The 16,474-nt window shown below is 31.4% G+C and overlaps 2 protein-coding genes across 14 annotated transcripts; both read left to right on the forward strand.

Moving 5' to 3' along the window:
• On the forward strand, positions 1–2,096 carry LOC11438588 (protein HEADING DATE 3A). Of its 2 annotated transcripts, none has more exons than XM_039828145.1 (4): positions 1–199; positions 348–409; positions 518–558; positions 1,519–2,096. In XM_039828145.1, exons 1-4 carry the CDS (start codon positions 41–43, stop codon positions 1,743–1,745), a joined length of 489 nt encoding a protein of 162 aa, XP_039684079.1. In that variant the 5' UTR covers positions 1–40; the 3' UTR covers positions 1,746–2,096. The 2 variants fall into 2 exon arrangements, with proteins under 2 accessions (XP_039684079.1, XP_003624569.1); XM_003624521.3 differs by having other exon boundaries at positions 2–241.
• Positions 2,097–2,183: 87 nt separating this feature from the next.
• Positions 2,184–14,751, forward strand: LOC11436277 (uncharacterized). 12 transcript variants are annotated; one of them, XR_005643245.1, is made up of 12 exons: positions 2,193–2,464; positions 2,827–2,876; positions 4,213–4,260; positions 4,364–4,425; positions 4,568–4,624; positions 9,838–9,974; positions 10,119–10,184; positions 10,329–10,380; positions 11,211–11,259; positions 13,162–13,235; positions 13,496–13,544; positions 14,599–14,751. XR_005643245.1 is itself a non-coding variant. In XM_039828308.1 (4 exons), the coding sequence occupies exons 1-4, from the start codon at positions 9,864–9,866 to the stop codon at positions 13,427–13,429; spliced, it is 357 nt and encodes a 118-aa protein (XP_039684242.1). In that variant the 5' UTR covers positions 9,579–9,863; the 3' UTR covers positions 13,430–13,489. The 12 variants fall into 12 exon arrangements, 1 of the variants encoding a protein (XP_039684242.1); XR_005643246.1 differs by having other exon boundaries at positions 2,186–2,464; positions 2,803–2,876; positions 10,329–11,259; XR_005643243.1 differs by having other exon boundaries at positions 2,189–2,464; positions 10,329–11,259.
• The last annotated feature ends 1,723 nt before the right edge of the window (positions 14,752–16,474 follow it).

Consider the following 16,474-nt stretch of genomic DNA (forward strand, 5'->3'; position numbering starts at 1 on the left):
ACAAATTTGTGCATAGAAGTGTGAGAACTAAGAACCACATATGGCTGGTAGCAGTAGGAATCCACTAGCTGTAGGGCGTGTAATAGGGGATGTAATAGACTCATTTGAAAATTCCATTCCTCTTCGAGTGACCTATGGTAATAGGGATGTGAATAATGGTTGTGAGCTCAAACCTTCTCAAATTGGAAATCAACCGAGAGTGAGTGTTGGTGGAAACGATCTCAGAAACCTCTACACCCTAGTAATTTACATTATTATAGTCTTATTTCTTTGTTGTTGTTGGAATACACTATATATTTACCATATTATCATAATGTAGTTTCTAATTTCTTTCTCTATTTTTTTAGGTTATGGTGGATCCTGATTCACCTAGCCCAAGTAACCCCACTTTTAAGGAGTACCTTCACTGGTGAGTAAATCAATTACATGTCTTATGGTTATGATTGGAAATGATTTACATGAGACTTTCGTTAAATAATATATAGCTAGCTAACACTCTTCTCTCAATAAACTTTAGGTTGGTGACTGATATTCCAGGAACCACTGAAGTCACTTTCGGTATGTACACTTTATACATAATCTGTTACTTGTTAGGTCAAATGATATAACAAGAACTCAGTTATTTTAAAAAATAAAGTTAATTATGTCATAGAATTCAATGGGGAACTATTATTTCATTTGTGGCTGTTTTCAAATAAAATTAGAGGATATGTGAAGCGTTTGGGTAATCACATTACTTAAGATTGTATTTGGATGAGGTAATTAGAAATGTCATAGAAACTAGAATAATATAATTCTCACTTCTTAAACTTTGTTGGATTATTTTTATGAAATTTCAAAAAAAAAAATTGAGGGATTTACCTTCAAAATATGAAAAAGGGCTAATGTACAAATTTTTAAAATTATAGGGACCAATTTGCAATTTATAAAAAAAACTCATAGGAACCAATTTACAGATTTTGAAAATTTAAATGGACCAATTTGTATTTTTTTAAATATAGGGACCAAATTTCAATATTTTATTAATATATAGGGACTCATATGTAAATTTCTTAAAAATATAGGAACCAATTTGCATAATTTGAAATAGTTAAAAAATCAATCTTAAATTTACATTGTATAGACTATAGAGCAAGGAAGACATTTTAAATTTCTAGATTTTAAGTGTTATTCAAAATTCCATAAATTTAACTTTGAATTGAAGTTGAGTTTAACATAATCACGATATGTCATTATGATTTTTGTAAAAACCATGATTATACCTACAGCAAAACATTGTGTTGGCATAGTTTTGTAAAATTCAATGTCAATCTCAACATGCAAGAAATGAAAGATAAATCAATTGAAGTAATATTTGAATAACAAATTAAGAACAACACTAGAATTATCTTCATAGTTTTTACTTATTAAAGAGAAAGTCCTCATGGGTATGCCTATTGGTAGAATCGTTCATTTGGAAAGTTACATTTTCCACCCTAACCAGCTAGCTAATTTTGAATTTGATTGTTTTGCACATAGGCAATGAGGTTGTAAATTATGAAAGGCCACGACCCACTTCAGGGATCCATCGTTTCGTGTTTGTCTTATTCCGTCAACAGTGTAGACAAAGGGTTTATGCTCCAGGATGGCGACAAAATTTCAACACAAGAGAATTTGCTGAACTCTACAATCTTGGATCACCTGTTGCTGCTGTCTTCTTCAATTGTCAGAGGGAGAGTGGCTCTGGAGGAAGAACCTTTAGATAATTATTATATGAACTATATGAAATTAAAATTAAAGTGGAAGCTTAGTGTTAGTTTGGTATCACAAAGACTTTGACAAAATCACCATGAGTCATATTCAACAAAATCATTGTACCATAGTGATTTTGCCAAGACATTGTAATATCAAACATATATACTTAGTTAAGTTAGTTATATTTATACACACACATTATACACTCACATACACAAATGTAAAAGTAGCAAATACTAAGTATAGATATGTGTGTCGTTTTTTTGTTGTTGTTGTTGAAGGAATGTGTCACTTTATGTTTGTGTATGTATAATGTATCATATATTATCATCAATAAAGAGCTGCCCACTACTCATTGCTAATTTGCTATATGTCACGGACGTGTGCAAAACGACATCTTCCTCTAACTCAATTTACGTTCTTTTTTTTTCTTTTTTTTTTTTTTCTTCTTTAAATAGAAAGATAAAGTTGAAAAAAAGTTAAAATGGCAAACCCTTTCTCTATGAAAATATCTAATATTGTTCCCAGCACTGCAAACCACAAACAGATCCAATTTTTCGCTCATATCAGAAACAGATGAAATAATCTGTTAATCTTTTTTGTATGTTCCCCAAATCAAAAACCATACAGTGAGTTGAGAAACTTCATACTCAAAATCTCAAATCAAAAACCCTAATTAATCAGTGGTTACCTGAAAGGGATGGTGGTGGCAGATCTGGAGGTTGCAGTTGTAAGTTGTGTTCTTTTTTAAGTTCATTTGAAATTAAGAAATATTTGCACTGTAACACCTTTATTTTTACCATTGATTTCACTCAGACTTTGTTCTAAATTAGTTTAACATGTTTTTGGAGTGCAAGAGCTATATCATGAGTTGTGTACAAGAGTTCATTCAAATTTATAAATTTGGAGTTTAGATCAGATAACCCTATTTTATACTTGACTTTTGTATACTTAGGTTATTTGTTTTATATTTTCTATCTATGGATGATAGTGTGGCTCACCCACTGCAGTTCTTGTTTCCCGTCTCACAATTGAGCTTATATTTAACTTACTATATATGTATACAAGGTAATTTCAAATACTACTTTTTAGGTACTTCATGCAACATATAGCTCTTTGGGGATCACCTGATTTGTGATGAGGTTAGTTTCTTGATCTGGCCTAACATGTGGTGGTACTGATATGTTTAAGCTTCAGGCACATATCTTTTTCTAGGTACACAGTACACTGTGAATCTGGTATTTTTCTTATTCTATTTTTTCAATATTTGCTATTCAGGTAATATTCCTATTATTGAACAATTAAATGATAATGAATGAAAATAATTATACAAAAAATAAATAAATAACTACTGAATAATATTTTGTAAGATATTTATGATATAGGGACTGAAATACAATTTTTTTTAGTCAATATGACATTTTTCATGTTCAATTGGTCATATAGGGACTGAAATGCAAAAAAGTTAATCATAAGGGCTAAAATGAAAATTAATTATTTTATTTTTAAGGACCAGAACAAATTTTTTAGGACCAAAATGAAATATATTTTTTTACAAGGACCATTTTGAAAAAAATAATTAAGGGACTAAAATGATTAGTATATATTACAAGGACCACACACATATAACTATTTTTTTAATTGAACTTTTTTGAGAATTTTTTTTAAAACTTTTTTTTTGACAAAAAATACAGATTAGTTGTAAGATCAAAAACACTTTATTGGATGCTACATCATTGTAGTTAATGTATTTAAATTTTAACATAAATTAGTTCTTAACTCAGTTGGTAAAGATATTGCATTATATATTTAGAGGTTAGAGTTTGAAATTCATACACTCCACTCATCCATCTTAAGAAGGTGAATTTCTAGTGACTAAACTACTCTAAGAAATGAAATGCAAGTGACATTCGTAGTTAAGGAGTTGAAAATAAAAATAAGAGGAAAATAAAAAATTATAATAGCACGTGACTGTTAAAATTAAGAACATGCTTAAGAGGTAATCTTATGTTGAATTGTGAATTCCTATTGGTTTTGTGATTGTACAAATCTTACATCAATTGAGGGATATTCAGGTTCTTTTCTCAGATAAAATTAACAATAGCAGGAACGTGCGAGACCATACCATATCTCCCACGCTTGAAGCATTTTTCACACAAATATATAAAAAATAAAAATAGAATATGCCAAAAAGAAAACCCTTTGAACTAAGATAAGATAATATCTAACTCCAGCTGGATGGGAAAAAAGAAAATATCTTCAAAGCACTCATTGGATACCCTGTGCGTCACCTAGTTAATTAGTAAATAATCTCTACTAACAATGAAATCAAATTTTTGCATATCTTTCTTAAATCTTACTATTCATTGCCCCGCCCCAGATCAGAAACCACAAAAGCAAATTGAATAAAGTATTGTAAGAATTCATAGTTGAATCAGAAACCCTAACTAATCAACAGTTCATTGAAAAATATTGCAGTGAAGAATATACCTGATGCCGCGACGGTGGTGGTTCTGACGGTCTCCAGTAAGTTTTTCTTGATCTACAGTTCTATACCGTGCTGATTTTCACAATGAGTTTGAGTGATTTCTGTTTTCATTTCTAAAATATATCTATCTAATATTTGCAGGTATTGTCTATGTGTTCATTCAGATTTTCATCATGAGTTATACTACTATTATTGCAGTTTCTGTGAGTTCAATCAATCTGTTGTTGAATAATGAACTTTCTATAAATACTCTATTTTAATCATTTTGATTTATCTATCTATCTATCTTGCCTTTCTTTCTATTTAGGACTTATCTATATAATAAGTACGTGTTTTGCTTTCTAGGGTCAAATATGGCATTGAGTTATTTCTGATGGGTTCAAGTCGATCCACCACCAGCAGGTATTTTACTGGCTTAAATTTTGTTCCTTACTTTACACACGTGAGTGATGTAAGTTCGAAAATTAGTTCTGTCCCATTTTCGTAGAGTAGAGTAATTAATCACCGTAAATAAAAAATTTGATCCGAAGGAAAGAAAGTAATCACTGCTATAAACTAGTTGGTCAAATATATTCTTGTTCCTAAAAATTAAATTCAAATTAAATTATTAGTGGAGTTTGATTTTGAGACCTGATCTGTGTGTAAACAAATTTGCAACGTGAATAAATCACAATCACAGCCGGTCTTATGTAAACAAATTTGCAAGTGTAACATATTACAAGTTACATTTTTTTCGTATGATTTTTAATTAACTTGTCCTTTGATTTCTACAAAATTATAATTTTTTTTATGTATCATTCATAAGTTTGCTAATAGTTTATGATAAAACAGTTCATGAATACACAATTTTCATTAGTTAAAATTTATAAATTAACATAAAACCTTATTTATTTTGCATAAGTTATTTTTCATAAGCTAAAAAATAAGTAAATTCAAACGGGTCCTTAAAACCCTACGAAAAGCACAGAAAGAATGCACATAAGTTTATAGAGCCTAAATTGCGAAAAAAATAATAATTTACTTTTGTTTTATTTAGTTGTTGAAACACTGTTCAATTAGTCAATGTAGGGACCAAAGCAAAAAAAGTAAATAAATAAATAAATGGGGACTATATGACAAAAATTAAATACTAGAACAAAATTTGGAGGACCAAAGTGAAATAAATATGTTTACAAGGTCCACATACTTATAAAAGAACTAAACATTTTTTGAGAATTATTTACCAAACATTTTGAGATTTTTTAAAACTTAAATACTTCACATTTTTATTTAAATTAGATAACTTTGTATGGACCGGTTATTTGCATTACATTTTTTTACTGAAAAGGATATTCATTCAAATTAGACAAATACATAGATCATTGCAAATTTAAGATTGCTAAAAACTCAAAAAAGGGTGAATTCGCAAACAATCTTGGAACACCTAGGTTAATAGTATACAACAACAACATAATAGTGCCTACAAATATGACAATAAAAATAACCGGCATATTCATGCTCCCGGATTTGCAACATTGACGCCAAAGTCTTCGTCAAATCTGTAATAAGTTCAGGTGAATATGTCAATCTGAAGCAGCAAACATTGTATGAAGATGGAAACACCAACAAACGACGAACAAACCCAACACCATACTAAGACGATAAAAACTTTAAAAAACACACAAAAGAAAAGAAATATATGGATAAAAAGAGAGAAAGAAACGGTGGGGTGATTTCAGGCTAAAAATTGTCAAAAACTAAAAAGAGATAAAGAAACGGTGGGGTGTGATTTCAGGCTAAAAATTGTCAAAAACTATGGAAAAATAAAATGAGAGACAAAAACCCATTTGGGGTTAGCCTAGTGGTTGACTTGGGATCTTGGAGTTTGCTCCTCCAGAGGTCTCGGGTTTGATTCCCTCTAGTCTCAATTTTGGTGGGCTAAGTCCACACTGAGCTTGCTCTGGCTTTAAATGGGACTCCCATAAGTGGGCAGTGGGATTGGTCCCCTCAGATTAGTCGATTCTTGGATCGGATACCGAGTTTAAAAAAAAAAATGAAAGAAAAGTTGAGAGAATGTGGGAAGTGGCTAACCTTAAAAGTTGCTTGATTTTGCATTATATTTTATTCAGCTAATAATGAGTGTGCGTAAGTGGTCGACCATTAAATAATTAATTATTTTAGAACTATGAAATACCGACACAAACACCAAACATAATTGATAGTGAAATAAACACTAACGCGTACACTAATAATGATTTAAAAAAATGACATAATTAAATATAACCAAATGTATGGTGTTAGACACTCACAAATACACACACTTAAACATGAATAAAATTATGGTTTTAAGTTTAATACTTTTAACTTAACTGCAGTAGAAAAAAAATGTATTGCTGCCAAAGGAACTAGGCTTTTTGTGAAAAAGCACAAAGCAGTTGTAGCATGTATGTATACATATTTTTTGTGAACTAAAGCAACTTGGCTTCAAAGAAATTATCTATAACTAAGTGGAATCCGCAATAAAGGCACTGGATATGGTGTTGAATTGTGATTTGTTTTGAGACTGTATTATAAAGTTTAAAAGCTCACATCAATTGAGAGAAGAGTTACCCTGCTCTACGCCTCTACATGCTCAAATCATTAGTCATGCTGATACAACTTTAGGGATTATCAGGTCCTTTCCAGCTGAAAATACCAACTGCTACCTGTTGGGGTTGCTAAAAGTTACTAAGTGCAACAAACAACAATATTACAAGAAAAGCAGGAACGTGTGCAAGACCCCATCTCCCACGATTGTAGTTTTATTTTTCCCCAAAACAAAATAAAATATCTCAAAACAAAACCCTTTGAACTAAGATAATATCTCCAGCTGGAAGGGAAAAAGAAAATATCTCCAAAGCACTGTTTTGCACTCAACGGGTACTACCGTCACCTAGTAAATCATCTATCTTTGCAAGGTAATCACACTTCCTGCACAATTTATGCAGAAACAGCTACACTTTTTCATCTATTTCTAAAACCTTACTGTTCCTCCAAATCAGAAACCACAGAAGCAAGGTAGAGACTACAGATGCACAAGTGAGGGGACAAAGTTCTCACAATTAAATCAGAAACTCTAACTAACCAACAGTTCACTGAAAGAGATGGTGGCTTTTCTTGGAAGGTCGAAGCTTGGTCGATTGGATGATGATTGTTAATGAGGTAGTGGATTTGGCTAAGAGGAGGAAACATGAACGTTTGATTTTTAAAGTGGATTTTGAAAAGGCTTATGATTTGGTCGATTGGGGCTTTGTGGAAAACGGGTGGGGTGGATAAAGGATCGTGTGTTTGGGGGTAACGTGTCTATTCTAGTGAACGGTAGCCCAACGGAGGAAATTAGTAAGCAAGGTGATCATTTGACACCTTTCTTGTGTAGCCGAAGGTTTTAGTAGGTTGATGTCCAATGTGGTGAATCAAAATAGGTATAAGGGTTTTGAGGTTGTTAGAGGAGGGACGGTGATTTCACATCTTCATATGCGGATGATACTCTTTGTATAGGGGAAACAACTGTTGAAAATCTTTACACCTTGAAGGCGATGTTGAGAGAATTCGAGATGGCGTCAAGTTTAAAAGTCAATTTTCTCAAAGTTGTTTCATAGGAATTAATTTACCCTTGGGCTTTATGGAGATGACATGTAATTTCTTTCATTATAGTGAAGGGTCAATCCCATTTACTTATTTGGATCTTTCAGTTGGTGCAAATTCAAGGAAATTGTTTACCTGAGAACCTTTGTTGGAGAAATTGAGAAATAGACTAAATTCTTGGAGGAATAAATATGTGAGTTTTGGAAGGCGAATAATCCTTCTTAATTTGGGGTTGAACGCAGTCCAAATTTTTTACTTGTCTTTCTTGAAGATGTCGACGAGAATTGTAAGAATTCTAAGACTTTGTTTGGGAGTTTGGAGGGAAGAGGAATGGAGGGCTTATGGGGTGGAAAATATACGGGGAAATAGAGAAATGATTCACATTTTTTAAAAGAGCAATTTTTTTAGATAGTGATAAATTAATGTTTATGATTAATGATTAATATATTTTTATTTTTAAAAATATTATAACAACAAATGTTAAATTTATTTAAAGAATTCATGTAAACCTTTAAAACCCTCCAAAACCTTTCTCTAATACAATTTGAGTTTCTCCAAATGATATGAATTTTGTATTATGAAGAATATATGTCTTCTATTTCTTTCACTTGCTCCTTCCTTTTTTTTAATGTCTTCTAATACCCTCCTCTAAAAATATTATATGAAGAATATATGTCCTCTAATACCCTCCTCTCCTAATGTCTTCTATTTCTTTCACTTGCTCCTTCCTTTTTTTTTTTTTTTTTTTTTCTAAACCCCTCCCTTCTTCTCCAAACTCGCAAACAAAGCTAAGAGAATTTCTATAGGGAGTAGAGGGTGGATGGAGAGTTTGTTAAGTTATACCATGAGTTGTACATCAATCATTTAAGCTTTGACGAGTTCTTCAAATTAATTTAATTTCTATAGGGACTGAAATGCAATTTTGTTTAGTGAATGTGATATTTTTCATGTTCAAATGGTCATGTAGGGATTGAAATGCAAAAAAAGCGAATTATAGGGGCTAACATGATAATTTTTTAGGACCAAAATGAAATAATTTTTTTTCACAAAGACCATTTTGAAAAATAATAATTAAGGGACTAAAATGATAACTATATTACAAGAACCACACTATTTTCTTGTCACTTTCCACACATTACCTGATTTTACTACAAATATCAGACACACACACTTAAACATTGATCATATATTAGAGAACATATGCATGACTAAAATGAATTAGTTATAGTTTTATGTTTATTGCTACAAGCTGTCAAAAAAACACTATTGATTCAGCTGTGGACCTAGTTTATTAATGTAATAAAATTTAAACATAAAGCAAGTGTGACATGTAATATATAAAATCCCCTTAAAAAAAAAATGTAATATATAACATTAACAACAACAAGAATAGCAGGAACGTGCGAGCCCATAGCTCCCACGCTTGAAGCTTTTTCACCCAAATATATATATATATATATATATACTAGAACACACCCACAAGTTTTTATGTGGGAGTTTTAGCAAAGCTACATTAACCACTTTTTAGTTATTCACTTGCTAAAATACTCCTTCTAAAAAATAAGTGGGTGTATTCTAGCAAATGTCTATAGGATTTGCTATAACACACCCACTTGTTTTTTTAGAAGGTGTGTTATAGCAACATACACCTTAAGGTGTATTTATTAACTTTTTAATTATAACTTGCTAAAACATTCCCACATAAAAACTAGTGGGTGTGTTCTAACAAACTCCATATATATATATAATAAAATTAAAATATGCTAAAAAGAAAACCCTTTGAACTAAGATAATATCTATCTCCAGCTGGAAGGAAAAAAAGAAAATATCCCACACACTGTTCTACCCTCATTGGATTAGTAAATCATTTCCCCTAACAAGGAAATCACAACTTCTACAAAAAAAAAGTTATCTCTTTAATTTTTCTTTTTCCCCATATAGAAACCACAGTGAGTTTCAAGAGTTCACGCTCAAATCAGAAACCCTAACTAACCAACAATTCACTGAAATAGATGGCGGTGATGGATATATATACCTGATGCAACGATTGTGGCGGTCGAGGATTCTGTTCTGTGACGGTGAAATTCAGATAATGAAGGTGGTGGTGTGTTGCCGGATGATTATTTGCAGTTCAGTAACAATCCCCACTGTACGTACTTTGTTCTTGATCCACAGTTCTAACTTCTACACCCTGCATGATTTTGATATTGAGTAGGAGGGGTTTCTGTTTTTTATTTTAAATAAAATATATCTAATATTATTGTAAAATATTGTGATTTTGAAATATATGCAGGTAATGTTGGATGGGTTCATTGAGATTTTCACAATGAGTTCTGAGTTTTCTACCTTTGCAGTTTTGGTGAGTTCAATCAAACTTTTTGATGTATTTTTCTGTTGTTGAATGAACTTTAGACTAAATAAAATACCTGTTTATTTATTTGTTTATTGATTTGTCTTGCCTTTCCTATTTAGAACTTATCTACATACGTGTTTTGCTTTCTAGGGTCAAATATGGCATTGGGTTGTTTGTGATGATTCAGTCGATCCACTAGCAGGTATTTTACTGGTTAAAATTTTGATAGGTACTTTACGCACGTGAATGATGTAAGTTCGAAATTTAGTTCTGTCCTATTCTCCTAGAGTAATGAGTAATAACAAAGGGTATTGCTAATAAGTGCCCTTAAGAGAATGGTTAAGTAAATAAAAAAGAGTAGTTTGACGTTGGAAACTATAATTTTTAAACTTTTAAAAAGTTGAATTCATCACATTTTACTATTTTCCAACATAATATTTTTATTATTGTTCTCTTAACCAATACCTTAAGGGCACTCTTAAACATTTTCTATAACGTAATTTTTTTTGAGAAATGCTAACCTGTGCCCTTAAAACACAAGTTAATGAGTTAAAAGTGGAAATAATTTGTTCTAATCAATGCATTTGAAATTAATTATTTTACTTTTAATTAATAAAGTGCACAAAATTTAAGAGAATATTTACTCTTTTGAATTGCTTAACATGTTCTGGGCACAAGTTAGCATGACCCAATTTTTTTTATTCGAGGAAAGAAAGTAATGACAATAAATTATAGTTGGGTTTGAATACACTTTTAGTCATATTAATAAATTTCTTTGCTTATAAAAGAAATAAAACTATAAGTTAGTTTGATTTTAATACTTGGTCTTGGTGGCGTTGGCATGACACCTTAAAATGTGTTCTCCAACTTACATTTGATTATTCTTAATGTCAATTGGGGAATTTGGATCCTCTCATGCTATTTCTCTCATGTTGTCCATCCTGCCTCGATCTCAACCATTCATTAACTTGTTTTCTCTCTACTTTATTGTTCTTTCCTTCATGTATGAACCAACCGTTGATTTGAAAAAAGAGAAAGGGTTGAACTAAAAGGATCGGAGAGGATCCACATTTAAATTTGGGTGAGTTAGTTTAATTTATTAAAAAAAAAAAAAAAACTTTGTCTTTCTTTTTCTTAACCTGTGTAAACAAATTTACAACGTCAACCAATCTTAAATGTTGCTTATAAATTGTCAACAAAAAAAGTTATTAATGAAATGCTAAAAAATGGACTAAATGCAAAATGGAAGTTATTTTTATTTACTTTAGTTGTTGAAACATTGTTCAATTAGTCATGTAGGGACGAAAATGCAAAAGAGTAAAAAAATAGGGTCTGCAAAGAGAAGAATTTAAGGGCTAGAACAAAATGTTGAGGATCAAAATGAAATTAATTTTTTACAAGGTCCACACACATTTATAAGTATTTCTTAACTTTTTTTGAGATATTTTAAAACTTAAATACTCACATTTTCATTTAAATTAAGATAACGAACCGACTTATTTCCTTACATTTTCATATAGTGAATAATGAGTGTATGTGTGTCTTTGTATTAGTCAACCATAAAATAATTACTTTAGAACTATTAAATACTGACCCCCAACATAGACACCATAACGAAACGTGTCTGACGTTGATAATAATTTAAGAAAATGATTTAATTGAATGTAATCATATGTGTTGTGATGTTGTCGGACATTCACAAATGCAACATTGAAAATATATATAAGTTTTTATGAACATATACATGACTAAAATCGATAGTTTTAAATCATGTATATATTCATTTGTTCTCATGAACTTAACTCAGTTGATATGAATAATGCATAATATATGCAAAGTTCGGAGTTCAAACCTTGTCCACCAACATAAAAATATTATGTTCATAAAAGCAAGTATTATAAAGTGGACTAAAGCATGTATATTGTTATATAAGTTTGTGAACTAAAGCATAACCAAGTGGAATCCGGGGCGTGTCTGGTGTTGAATTGTGATTTGTTTTGAGACTGTATTATAAAGTTTAAAAGCTCACATCAATCAAGAGAAGAGTTACCCTGCTCTACATGCTCAAATCATCATTAGTCATTCTGATACTCAGGTCCTTTCCAGCTGAAAATATCAAGTGCTACCTGTTGGGGTGGCCAAAGGTTACTAAATGCAACAACAGGAAAGCAGGAATGTGTGCAGTGCAAGACCACATCTCCCACGCTTGTAGTTTTATTTTTCCCTAAAAAATGGAAAATAAAATATCTTAAAACAAAACCCTTTGAACTAAGATAATATCTCCAGCTGGAAGAAAAACAAAAAGAAAATATCTTCAAAGCACTGTAACTGTTCTGCACTCTGTGGCTACTACCGTCACCCAATAAATCATCTCTCTTTGGAAAGAAATCACACTTTAATTTCTGCACAATTTATGTAGAAACAGATACACTTTTTAATCTATTTCTAATCTAACATTTTCCCCAAATTAGAAACCACGGATGAGAGAGGGTTGGATAGCTCTTGCTTTGAGTTAAGAGAGAAAGAGTTGGGGGTTCTGGGTTCGAACGTGGACAGAGAAATAGATCTAAATTTAACAACTAATTACTAACCTTTGTCATTCGTAAAAAGAAAAAAGAAAAAAAGAAAAAAAAACCAACATGAAGAACTTAGATGCACAGAGATCTGTTAGAGTTCACACTCAAAGCAGAAACCCTAACTAACCAGCAATTCACTGAAAGAGATGGCAGTGGAAGATATACCTGATGCCGCTACGGTTGTGGCGGAGGACTCTGTTCTATGACGGTGAGAGTGAGATTGTGAATCTGTGATGGTGGTGTTGTTGACGGATCAATTAGTTTTAGTTCAGAAACAATCTCCAGTCTCCAGCGTACGATGACCTTGATCTACACTTATACACTGTGCTGATTTTCATGATGAATATGACTGATTTCTGTTTTCCATTTCGAATGTATATCTATCTAATATTACGAAATATTTGCAGGTAATGTCCATGAGTTCATTCAGATTTCATCATGTGCTTTTTTTTGAAGAAATACTACTATCATTGCAGCTTCGGTGAGTTCAATCAAACTTTGGGTGTATTTTTTGTTGATTGAACTTTAGATTAAATATAGTCTGTTTTTTATTTTTTTTGGTCAAGTAGGCTAGTGGCTAGAGCTCACATAATTAAATTGTGGAGAAGTGGAGTGTCTGGGGTTCGAACTTCAGCCCCTGCATATAATATGCAATATCCCTACCAATTAAGCTAAGTTCACGGGAATAAATATAGTCTATTTTATTCATATCTGAATTATTTATTTATGCTTCCTTTATAGGGTCAAATATGGCATTGAATAGTGACAATCCAAGTCAATCCACTAGCAGGTATTAAACTGGCCAAAAAGTTATGATAGTTAAGTTTGCACTCGTGATGTCGGTTGGAAGATTAGTTTTGTCCTATTATCGTAGAGTAATCACATTATTGGGTCAAATATATTAAATGTTTTTTTTTTAAGGAAATATATTAATGTTTCTAAAAACTAATGTAAAATAAAGTTTAATTTTTGTGAAACGCGTTGGTCAACTTCTAATGTGCTGCTGCATATACTCCCCAAGAGTGTGAATTTAACTTTGTTGTTAGGGTCAAAGAGTATTGGTGGAATCTATTACTCTTTCCGCTGTTTTGATTATAAGAAATAATTAATTTTTTAAGTTTCTCGTATAAGTGATGTATTTAATATATATTTATGAATTGGTTGGACCGACCTACATGTGTCTATTAGACTACATCACGTTATATCAGATTATACCTTTTGTTAAATAGGTCAGACTAAGATTTTTTAAAAGCATTTATAACTTAATCCCTTCGTCTCAAATTATAGGTGAAACTACATGCAACACTCACGCCTATGTTTCTACCGTCCCTCTTAGCAACCTAACTCCAAGAAATGATTTTGACATGCCATGCAATTTCCACAAATTTAAAGTTTATTGGTGCTAGAGCTGTCAATTATTTTTTAAGCTAAATTACATCGTAGATCGTTTAAGTTATTTAATTATAACAAGTTGGTTTTCTAAGTATTTTCGTATATCTCTGTCATTTAAGTTATTTAATTGTAACAAGTTAGTCTTTAAGTATTTTTTTTCGTAACACTTAGGTCTTTTAAGTTATTTAATTGTAATTTTTAGACCCCAAATAATTAAGATATGAAATAACTCAAATTGTTACGGTTAAATAATTTAAATGACCTAATTAGTACTGAAAAAATTTAAAGAACCAACTTATTACAATTAATTAACTTAAAAGATTTAAGTGGTATGGAAAAAAACTTAGAGGACCTATTTATTACAATCAAATATCTTAAAGTAACGTAATTTAGCCTATTATTTATAATCGGTGCACTAATAATGTAAACATAATACTTTTTGTGAACAAAAGGAACCAGGCTTCAAAGAAATAGCTAAAGATCACCAAGTGGAATCAGCAAATAGAGAATTGAAGATAAAGATCATGCTTAAGAAAGGCATCTGGTGTTAAATTGTAATTTCCTATTTGTATTTTGACTGTATATAAAGTTTAATGCTCACATCATTAGTCATTCGTCTTCTACTATATAGATCAGGGATAGTCAGGTCCTTTCTGCTGATTATAAAACAAGTGCTGCTTTATGTTACGAAGTGTAACAACAAGAAAAAAGCATGAAAGTGTGCGAGGCCATATCTCCCACGTTTGTAGTTTTTCCACCAATATATATATATATATATCACAAAGCAAAACCTTTGAAGTAGATAATATCTCCAGCTGGAAGGGAAAAATGAAAATATCTTCAGCTTACTGTTTAGCACTCAGTGGCTACCGTCACCTATGAGACCATCTCCATTAGCAAGGAAATCACAATCTCTTCAAAATATTTCATTTCTTTCTAAAATATTACTATTCCTACAAAACAGAAACCACATAATTAAGCAAGGTGAAGAAACCCTAACTAACCAAATAGTTAACTATGACAGTGGCGGAACGATTTCACCTGTAAGAAATTCTTGATCTGCAGTTATACACCTTGCTTATTTTCATGATGAGTATGTATGAGTGATATATTCCTATCTAAAATCTAGTATTGTTGTAAAAGTTCTGCGCTTATGAAATTACGAATATTTGCAGGTAACTTTGGTGAGTTCATTCATATTTATATCTAAGTTTTGTTTTTAAAGAAATTAAATACACTCAACTATACTCTATTATCTCAGTTTTGGTGAGCTCAATCAAACTTTAGATGTTTTTTCCTGGTGAATGAACTTTAGATTAAATTAATTCTATTTTATTCATATGTGATATCTTGATTTCCATTTATGCTTGCTTTCTCCATTAGGATATATCAATATCTGTTTTACTTTATAGGGTCAAATATGGCATTGAATTGTGATGATCCAGGTCAATCAATCCACTAGCAGGTATTTTATTGGCTAAAATTTTGATAGTTAAGTTTACACACTTTGAAGTCGGCTTGAATAAATTTGTCCCGTGGTGGCATTTAGCATGGGTCAGCGGAGTTTTTTTTCATCACGGGAAAGTTGATAGTATGCATTAGATTAAATGTGGAACACATTCTTATACTACTCTCTCAACATTAAATTATTTTTTACACTATCTTCCACCCTCTCACTTTCATGTCCCCACACCATCACCAAATCACATATTCAGCAACCACTTTGACCACCATCGCACCACCATACACCATCCATTTCTTTCCAAAATGAAAATCAATTTTCAATAATTAGACATGAAAAAACTAAAATCTACCATTAATGTTGAAAAAGGTTGTTTCAGTATCAATAACCATGACATCACGGTCAATATGGACAAACAATTTAATATGTTCAACTTTGGTGAATATGTTCTCAAAACTAAAATCCACCATTCAAGAAATTTCTGATCCAAATTTTTTTATGTTCTTCTTTGATGTGATTTAGTTATGGGTTTTTGTATGGGTTGATTATCTTGTCTTTATGCAATTAGTCTGTTTGAACTGATTGAATATGGACAAGCGATTATAGCAACTGAAGCTCCTAAGCAATGGATGCCCCCATTACAGTTTTTTTTTAGGTGTAATAAGGTGGGTTTGTTGGAGTGTTGGTGGCAACAAAGACTTAAGTTTACTGGTAATGGTGAAAGGAGGAAGATAGATTGAAGATAAAGTGGGAGAAGATACAGTGTAGGCAGACTATGATAATATCTATGCTCTTTTTTAATCTAATGATCCAAAATAAACTTTCCCAAAAAAACTTCACTTACCCATACTAAACCCCACCTTGGA

This window comes from Medicago truncatula, chromosome 7 (assembly GCF_003473485.1).
Source record: "Medicago truncatula cultivar Jemalong A17 chromosome 7, MtrunA17r5.0-ANR, whole genome shotgun sequence".
NCBI lineage: Eukaryota > Viridiplantae > Streptophyta > Magnoliopsida > Fabales > Fabaceae > Medicago > Medicago truncatula.

Bases quoted from the DNA above. Each gene is read 5' to 3' on its own strand.
- LOC11438588 (XM_003624521.3), top strand. From the start codon at position 41: ATGGCTGGTAGCAGTAGGAATCCACTAGCTGTAGGGCGTGTAATAGGG. The intron at 242-347 runs GTAATTTACATT...CTATTTTTTTAG, and splicing joins TCAGAAACCTCTACACCCTA to GTTATGGTGGATCCTGATTC. The intron at 559-1,518 runs GTATGTACACTT...TTTTGCACATAG, and splicing joins AACCACTGAAGTCACTTTCG to GCAATGAGGTTGTAAATTAT.
- LOC11436277 (XM_039828308.1), top strand. From the start codon at position 9,864: ATGCAACGATTGTGGCGGTCGAGGATTCTGTTCTGTGACGGTGAAATT. The intron at 9,975-10,118 runs GTACGTACTTTG...AAATATATGCAG, and splicing joins GTTCAGTAACAATCCCCACT to GTAATGTTGGATGGGTTCAT. The intron at 13,236-13,323 runs GTGAGTTCAATC...TTGGTCAAGTAG, and splicing joins CTACTATCATTGCAGCTTCG to GCTAGTGGCTAGAGCTCACA.